At 34.9% G+C, this 9,680-nt stretch overlaps 1 protein-coding gene across 1 annotated transcript; it reads right to left on the bottom strand.

Annotated features, from left to right (window-relative positions):
• Nucleotides 1–5,949: 5,949 nt before the first annotated feature.
• On the bottom strand, nucleotides 5,950–7,722 carry LOC136064332 (probable cyclic nucleotide-gated ion channel 20, chloroplastic). Its single transcript, XM_065765962.1, has 3 exons — nucleotides 7,369–7,722; nucleotides 6,848–7,010; nucleotides 5,950–6,580 (listed from the first exon to the last, which is right to left on the bottom strand). Exons 1-3 carry the CDS (start codon nucleotides 7,595–7,597, stop codon nucleotides 6,463–6,465), a joined length of 510 nt encoding a protein of 169 aa, XP_065622034.1. The 5' UTR covers nucleotides 7,598–7,722; the 3' UTR covers nucleotides 5,950–6,462.
• Between the last annotated feature and the right edge of the window lie 1,958 nt (nucleotides 7,723–9,680).

Consider the following 9,680-nt stretch of genomic DNA (forward strand, 5'->3'; position numbering starts at 1 on the left):
TTGAACTAAATTATAATCAAATTTGACACAGAATTAAAGCCAATATAAAAACATAGTTGTAAATCACAACTTTACAAACATAATAAAATAATGTAAACAATGCAATAAAATAATATATCCACTACAATAAAATAACATATATTATACATTAAAATAACATAAAAAATTACAACAATATAAATAAATACAAAACATACCGCCCACCACCACCACCACTACCCATAACCTACTCATACCTCTACCACAACCACCAAAATCAATCTACAACTACCCAAGAAAATTAACCCACAACTGTTGGGTGCAAGTGGACTCCATTGTCCAGCCCACACCAAAGTAGTGCTCATTTAATGAGCTTATGTTTATGTGACTTTCAAGTCACGTGAAGCTGTCAATTAAAATTAGGAAATAGTAATAGTAGTGCTTTTTAAGAACTATAATTAGAGTAGTGTTAGGAATCCTTGTGTTCCTAGGATTCATGTGGGGCAGCAAACTTATTATATAAAGCAAGGAGTGGGTGCCGCATAGAGGTGTGCCAAAAAGGAGTGCCACATATTGAAGAAAACAAAGAAAGAGGAAGTCGTGCAAGAAAAAATAGAAAGCAGCCAAAAGGGTGCCGCTTAGAGAAAAGAAGACAACTAAGAGAGAGCTGTGGTGGAGAAGAAAATAGAAAGGAGAGAGCAAAGTGTTTCCGCCTTTGAAAGCGATAATTAGTGTGTGAGAGAGTAAAGAAAAATAAGAGAGATTTTTCTTTAGCCATGAAACATACACAAGAATTATTATAATTGATTTGATAATAGTGAAATTATTCGGAGTTTGTCCCGTGGTTTTTCCCTTCAAAGAGAAGGGGTTTTCCACTTAAATTTTGTGTTCTTGTGTGTGATTGTTGTTTTGGATTGCTAATATTGTTGATAATATTATTTAGGACTCAACAAGTGTTATCCAAGCTAAGGTTAGAGTAGAAGCGGTGGCTGGAGAAGAAGGCAAGGCTTTAGGAATTAAGAAGTTTGGTGAAACAAACTTCAGGTATTGGAGGATGCAGATGGAAGATTATCTCTATAGGAAGAAATTGCATCTACCTCTTTTGGGGAAGAAACCTGATACTATAAAGGATGAAGATTGGAACCTTCTTGATAGACGGGTATTGGGAGTTATTTGATTGACTCTATCAAGATCAGTTGCACACAATGTTGTGAAAGAAAAGACCATAGTAGATTTGATGAAGGCTTTGTCTAGCATGTATGAAAAGCTATCGACTAACAACAAGATGTATCTAATGAAGAAGTTATTTAATCTAAAGAAGGCAGAAGGCCTCCTGTAGTGCAGCATCTGAATGAGTTCAATATAATCACAAATCAATTATCCATAGTGAAAATTGAATTTGATGATGAGGTTCATCCATTGATTCTTTTGGCTTCTTTACAGTTGGGAAGCTATGAGAATGGCGGTGAGTAATTTTCCAAGGAAAAGCAAACTCAAATATGATGATATTCGAGATTTGATTTTAAGTGAAGAGGTTCGCAGGAGAGATGCAAATATAGACAATACATAAGATCAAGCTTTTATCATGGAGAACAAGAGCATAAGTAGAAGCAGAGGACCTAATGATTGAAATTTCAATGATAGGTCACAATCAAGAGATAGATCTAAGTTCAAGGAAACTAGAGAATGTTTCCATTATGGAAAAAATTGGTCACTTTAAGAAGAGATTGTTGGCATTGGAATAAGGAACAAAACAAAGAAAAATATGAGAGAAAAGACCATAGTAGATTTAATGAAGGCTTTGTCTAGCATGTATGAAAAGCCGTCAGCTAACAACAAGGTGTATCTAATGAAGAAGTTATTTAATCTGAAGAAGGTAGAAGGCACTCCTGTAGCACAACATCTGAATGAGTTTAATACAATCACAAATCAATTATCCACGGTGAAAATTGAATTTGATGATGAGGTTCGTCCATTGATTCTTTTGGCTTCTTTATCAAACAGTTGGGAAGCTATGAGAATGGTAGTGAGTAATTCTACAGGGAAAAACAAACTCAAATATGATTATATTCGAAATTTGATTTTAAGTGAAAAGGTTCGCAGGAGAGATGCAAATATAGACAATACACAAGATCAAGCTTTTATCATAGAGAATAAGAGCATAAGTAGAAGCAGCGGACCTAATGATTGAAAATTCAATAGTAGGTTACAATCAAGAGATAGATCTTAGTTCAAGGAAACTAGAGAATATTTCCATTATGGAAAAAAGGGTCACTTAAAAAGAGATTGTTGGCATTGGAATAAGGAACAAAATAAAGGAAAACATGAAAAGAATAATAGTGAGAAAAATACTACAACTGCTATGATTGTTGAGGATGTTGTGGTGCTCTCTATTGAAGAGCAAAAGTGTGAGCATATTGCTAATAATGATGTTGAGTGGGTTGTTGATTCTGCAGCCTCCCACCACGTTATCCCTACGAAGGGGTTGTTTACCACATACAAAGCAGTAGAATTTGGTACAATGAAGATGGGTAATTCTAGTTACTAAAAAATTGTGGAAATTGGTGATGTGTGCATCAAAACAAATGTTGGTAGCACTGTGATGTTGGTAGCACTGTAATATTTTCTCTCTCCCTCTTTTTTCTCTCTCTCTTTTTTTTTTTTATTATTATTATTATTTTTTTTATCTTCACCTTTTCTTCACCATATCACATAATCTTCTCTCTTTCTCTATTTTTTTTTTTTTGAGATAATTACAGTAAACCTACCTGTGGTATGACCCGTTTTCACCTTACCTATCTGTGGTTTAATCATTTATATTTTGCCCACCTGAACTTCAATCTGTTTGCTCTCCATTACCCACCTCACCCTCAGACGTTAGAAAAACACATTTTTAATACAAATCAGAACATAACACGGGTCAAAAACACAAACTATTGAAACTTTTCCTCATGAGCCCTAGAAATTTTGAGACAACCCCAATATCACAATTGGTTCAAAGTAATTATAATCATTTTTCATATGCAAACATTCTAATGTTCCACCGATCAAACTACCATAACTGCTATTATTTTTTGAATAATTAAGCTTAAGAACAACATCTGGGTATTTTGAACTAAACGAACCAACATAACTCTTCCTTGATACGACCATACAGAGCTTCCCAGAAGATTCTGACCAATACCCATTAACCGAAAACACCGAATCGTCTTTCCAATAACTAATACTTCCCAAACGTCGCCGACCGAAAATAGAGTACTTCCATGGGTCTCAAATGTACAAGGTGGCTTTGACCTTGTGAACGCCGTGGGAGGTGGTGTTTTTGATATATGAGGGTCGAAGGAGAGAGATATCTTGGACTTAGTGGTTCGGTTGAAGAGTCCGACACCGCCAGAGAAAAATGCGACTTGGAAGCTGAGAAAATCGTTGGAGTGGGAGATAGGGACATTGCTAGAGGATAAAGGGGGCTCGAAAATGATGTCATTGCAGTCAGTGCTGGGAGATATCTAGAGGGCCTCATCTATGATCTATCTAACCCAGTCCACATAGTAGAAGAAATACAAGCTTGTTTCAGCTGTTTCAAAGGATTAATTTCCAATGGACGTGTGCACAAGCAAATAGTGTAGTACATTAGCTAATAGTCCAAAGTTGTCTTCTGCTGAACTAGTGTGGCGGTGGGAAGTTAAGGAATAAGAATAAGATGCAGATGAGGGGACTGAGCGTGAATTTCAATTTCTTAGGATTTGGAGAAGAAGAAGGGGGGTTTTCATGTTTCTAGGGCTCGTGAGGAAAAGTTTCAATAGTTTGTGTTTTTGATCCGTGTTATGTTCTAATTTGTATAAAAATGTGTTTTTCTAACGTCTGAGAGTGAGGTGGATAATGGCGAGCAAACGAATTGAAGTTAAGGTGGGCAAAGTGTAAATGATTAAACCACAGATAGGCAAAGTGAAAACGGATCATATCACAGGTGGGTTTACTGTAACTATCCCATTTTTTTTCCTTCTTTTTCACTGATTCAAGTCGTCTCCCTCACTTCCTGCTGTTTCTTTTTTCTTTCTTCTTCACCGTATCACAGATCACTTCTCTCTTTCTCAATTTTTTTTTCCTTTCTTCTTCACCAATTCAAGCTCTCTCCCTCTCTTCCTCCTCTCATCACCACTTCACTGAAGCGAAGAGCCAAGCCGCTGCTGACCAGAGCCTGAAAGAGCCTGAAATTTCTTTCCAAAGACCTAAGCTTGGTGGTGGTGGTTGTTGCTGGTTTTTTTTTTTTTTTTTTTTTTTTTAAATCAAAGCTGTGGTGGCTTGTTGTGCCGTGAGTTTTATTTTTGTGGTTGTGGGTTAATTTTCTTGAGTAATTGTGGGTTGATTTTGGTAGTTGTGGTGGTGGTAAGAGTAGGTTGTTGATAGTGGCGGTGGTGGTGGGTTGTGTAAAGAGGTGGTTGACCAGGGTGGGCTATATGTTGTTGTGTGTAGTGTATGTTATTTTATTATGATGAAAATTAAAATAAGACTAATGATATTGAGTGTTTTCTAAAATGAAGAGATAAAATAGATAAAATAACTTTTTGTGAAGGTAAATTACTAAATTTATGACTTCCGCAATGTGAATTCCCTGAGCTATAGTAAACAGCTACTCTTGGCTGTTTACCGCAGCATGAAGGCAAAAAATTTACCTTTGTGGAGATGAAATAGTCTATTTTGCTCATTGTGACGTTATGGCCTTTGTTTTGTCATGTTCACACTTTTCTTCTTTATTTATTTTTCCTTCTTGTCCAGCATTAACGTACCCGCAGGACCTACCAACGCTGCAACGCATTTGTTATTTTCTTAATTTTTTTTTAAGCTGTACATTGCCCATTGATACCTCCATTGAACTTTCTACTGGAATTTTTTTAAAAATATATAATTATTTGAATTTTTCTTTAAATCTGGGATTTTTCTTCTTTTTTAATATATTATTTTAACCAATTTATAGTAGAAAGTTTAGTTACAAAAACGATTGTAGTTTTACGCTACAAACTCACTCAATATCTCTTTATTGGAGGTGAAATTTGACAAATCCACCATTGGATTGCATCTTCTTCTTATATCCTCCATGTTTGCAAAATTTCAAGAAAATTAAAGATCAATAGTTATGTCATCAATAAATTTTTATATTGTAAATTTTTGTAATTTAAAATTATGCATAAAATATAAGATTATAGATTATATAGTAAATGATATTCGATTGACACAAAAATTGACATGTGCATTAAAAACGTAAAGAACATATAATTTAACGGTTAGATTTTCAAAATATGTAGAAATATTTATTTTATTAAGTGAGTTTGTAGCCTTAGGTTACAACCAATTTTGTAGCTAAACTTTATCTTTTAATTAATCATTTTTATAATTTGTCAAATTAGTTCAAATATATTTTCTAAAAAAAAACTTTCATAAAATAAATTATTTCTTATATCCTATATAATATAGACATAAGAGTAAATTTATACTAACTACACATTTTATCCTCTCATCTTTCTTTTAAACCAAACAAAGTTTTTTTTTCATCCGTCAATTTTTTCATCCCACCAATCAAACACAAATGAAAGAAAATAAAATTTTTTCTATTCTTCTACTTTTTCATCACCTTTTTATTTTTTATTCTCTTACTTTTTTATCATCCCAATCAAACAGACCCTAAGACTTGTTAGTTTTAGGGGAAAAAAAAAAAAAAAAGATTTCTCTCAAGTTTATTTAGGAACAGCTTATCTAGTTTTTTGCTAAAAAATTTTGTTGGAAGTGTGCTAAAATATACTTGTACTTTAAAAAAAATTTGAAAAGATGAAAAAATACAAGATTTTAAAAAGCAATATATAAAAGTTAAAAGAGAAAATTTTAAAACTAAAGTTTGATGCTAAACAGCCTAAGCAAATGTCCTCAGCAGCAATTAACCATCCAGCAAAATTAGCGTCGGAGATGAGAAAACTCTTGAAACCCCAAATGACAGGATCGTCCATCCCGTATTATTGTAGTGTTGTTCATTACAAAAATTATAATGTAATTACATAATATTAGAGACAAAGAGGATATTTTATTTATAAGAAAAGAAAAGAAAAAATGAATAGAAAACATACGTTGATTTGTAATTAACAACATTAATATACTACATGATTTATAATCGATTTAGAATGTAAAGCAAGTTAATACCCCTGTCTACAAATCATCCAAGAAACTTTTACAGAATACTAATCTCTTCCCAACAAATAATAAATTTTTGTAGAGATCGCCCACTTGCCATTGGTAGCCAAAGATCTAATTTCTGAAGTTGGACATGCCTACTTGGCAACATTACTACACATACACCATGACCAGGTCTTTGGGCAGCCATAAGTCATTACGAGACTGCACTAGCAAATCAAAATTTATAGCTTCATGTGATGGTCAGGATCTACAAGGAGTCTCATAAAACTGTGCATGTACATGATACAATAGTTGGCATCACTATCTTGATGAATTATTAGATTGAGAGGTATCTGCACGATTTAGACGTTTCTTTCGGTATCTCCATGCTACCTGAATTCGGCTTGCTGCAAGCGATCTCCAATAGGGTGATTCATACCTGCAATAAAGCAAATTTCAGTATTATACGAGGCATTAGAAAATGCACTTTCCAATCATCATAACTAAGAAAATCACTTGCTTTTACAATATGTGTTGTTATTCATCCTAGAAAAATAAGTGCTACCTCAGAAATCATGTTGCCAAAAAAAATGTGAATTAGTTAGGCTCAGTTTGGCAGGACTACAGCTTTGTAATATATGTGAAGCTGTATTTATCAAAGCACGCTTCTGAATCAAGCTTTCAGATAAAAGTTGAAAGCAAAAACCTTATGGCCCCTTGAACACGTGGTTTCCGCAAGAATCTTTTAAAAAGACTGGTGACTTCCTCAATGTCTGCAGCTCGGAGTGAAAATGCTTCTACATTTGTTAAGCATGTTACTGTCCTGTTGCTAAGCAATCTCTGTCCAAAAATCCTTATTTTTCTTCCATCTGCAATAGAAACCATGTTGATAAATGGTGAATTTAACCAATTAATCTAACACACTCCTTTACACATGGGCCTAAATTTCCCTTATTAAGTGAGGCCCAACATGTTGGAATTTTTTAAATGGAAGGTAAGGTGGAGATAGGTTTTGAACCCAAGACCTCCTGCTCTGATACCATTATAAATTACTGTTGTTCCAAAAGTCTATGATATTAGGAAATGGTTGATTAATGAATCTAACAATAAAATATGCTGCTGCCTTTCAAATGCAGGAATCATATAGTAAAGCCAAAATTCTGGCTATTTCACGTTCTCAAGGTAGTATTTGAAAATTATAAAGTTAATTAATGATTAACTATATACCTTTGCTTACTGAAGAATGCTCAAGACACCATGTTAGAAGTTCCTCACCACAAACATCCCCTTCAGATAAGGGAACTAATATGCCATCTTCTCCTTTGCTCTCTGCTTTTCCACGTACAATGAAAACCATCTTCTCAACCAGACCACCATGATATAAAATTTTGCTTCCTTTAATGTATATCTTTTGCCTTAGTCTCTCACAAATGGCATCTAAGACAGGATCATCCATTAGGGCAAATATCCGAACCTGCAGTAGATTTTTAAATCCTCAATAGTTTATGAATATATCAAACTTAAGCATGTAGTAGTTTGATGGGCTCAACTTAAGCATGTTAGTCTAGGGAGACGGATTTTCTCTAAGCAGAAAATCAAGGAAAAAAAAAAAAAAAAGAACTCGAGACATGAAACCCTAAGGCCCTGTTAGGTTGGAGGATAGAAAATAAGTGTATTTTCCATCATGTGTGTTTCGTAGAGAGGATGGAAAAGTAAAAGGATAAAGAGTAAATTACTATTATACCCTTATTATTAAAAGTGGAACAATGAAAAAGTGGTAGTTTTGTACTTTTCTTCTCAATGCCCTCTTCTCCCCAATTTGGAGAAGAAGAAAATAGTGGGCCTGGCCGGAAAATTCTGTCAGCCCCATTTTCTTTCCTCTCCCTTTTCATTCCAAACAAACAATGGAAAATCACATTTTCCTCTCCCTTTTCTTTCCCCCATTTTACATCCTTTCACTTTTCACCCCAACCAAACATAGTGTTAACCAAAAAGGAACTGGAAATTAACAAATTAAAAATGGCAAATCTGATGAAGTTAATTTTTAAAACTAGTTGTTTACTAGTGCTTATGTTGTATGATAAGTAAATCCTTTCACTTGTAACAGAAAGTTAGTTGATAGATTGTTAGTGAAAAGTGCAATAGCCCATTAGTTAGTTAGAGATGTTTGTTAGGCTTTGGCCAATCACATGGCAGCCACATAATAGGTTCTGGTAACTAACTTTCTAGCCAATCAGCAGCTTGCCTATGTATCTATAAATAAGCAAGGCTGTCCCCATTGTAACAAGTTGAACTTGAATCCAAGAAATCTACCTATGAGGTATTATTCAAAGAGTGTGTCTCTTGAAGAGCTAGTTCTTTTTTTCTTTTCTCTAAGCAACTTAGCTATCTAAAACATCTTTCCTTTCACCATTTTCCCCCATCATAATTTGGTATCAGAGCTTGAGATCCTTAGGATTCAAGTTGGTTTGCAATTTGTTTCTTCATTTTCTGTCATCAAGAACCTATCAAGATCCTATTTTGATTTCATTTTTCTTATCCTCTACTAGCGAGTCTAAGAATTTGTGAAGATGGCAGCCATAGTTTACAATAGAAGGAACAAGAAAGGTTCTGCAGCACATGAACCTGAGGTGCAGGTTCATCCTAGGCAGCAGCCGCAACCACACCAAGAAGGAGAACCTCAGGTGATATTGGAGTAGATTGTGGAGCTGCTAAAGGGGTAGCTTGCTGCCTTGACTGAGGAAGTGAGAAGAAACCAGCGTTATCATCCTAGAAATGATGAACCTGCTGAAGATGTTGAAACTGACAGTCACAGCAACTTTAGTAACCCAATTGGTCAGCCTAGAGGAGGTGTTCCAAGGCAAGTGCCTAGTCCTCCAAGGGGAGAACCAAAATGGGAATCAAACTTCAAGATTGAGTTACCTAAGTTCTACGGTAGCTTGAATCATGAAGAATTCATGGATTGGCTTAACCAAGTGGAAATAATCTTTGATTTCCATGAGGTACCAGATTCCAAGAAGGTGAAATTGATCTCTATCAAGCTGAGAGGGAGAGCTTTAGCCTGGTGGGAACAGCTCCAAGTTCAAAGAGTTAGGAGGGGTAAAAGAAAGATCCAAAATTGGTGCAAGATTAAGCAAAAAATGAGAAATTAGTTTCTACCTTTCAATTATATGCAGTCCTTGTACAAACAACTGCATAATTTGAAGTAACATGGCACTGTGGAAGAGTATACAGAGGCATTTTATCAACTAGTAGATCAAGTAGACCTAAATGAGAGTGAAGAGCAGATGATTGCAAGGTTCTTGAGTGGTCTTAAACCATCAATTCAAGATGCCTTATCATTGCACCAATTGTGGTCTGTTTCCAAAGCTTACAATAGAGCTTTGATGTTTAAGAAGCAACTTGCAAGAAAAGCTTTTTTGCAATTCCATGCTTATGGTGGTAGCAAAAGTACCCAAGTCAGTACTCAAGGAAGGCTAATTACTAACAATGCACAGCCTTTCAAGATTGACAGTGTAAGCTTGCCTTCAACTTTTGGT

The sequence above is a fragment of the Quercus suber genome, unplaced genomic scaffold, assembly GCF_002906115.3.
Source record: "Quercus suber isolate HL8 unplaced genomic scaffold, Cork oak 2.0 scaffold_668, whole genome shotgun sequence".
Taxonomy (NCBI): domain Eukaryota; kingdom Viridiplantae; phylum Streptophyta; class Magnoliopsida; order Fagales; family Fagaceae; genus Quercus; species Quercus suber.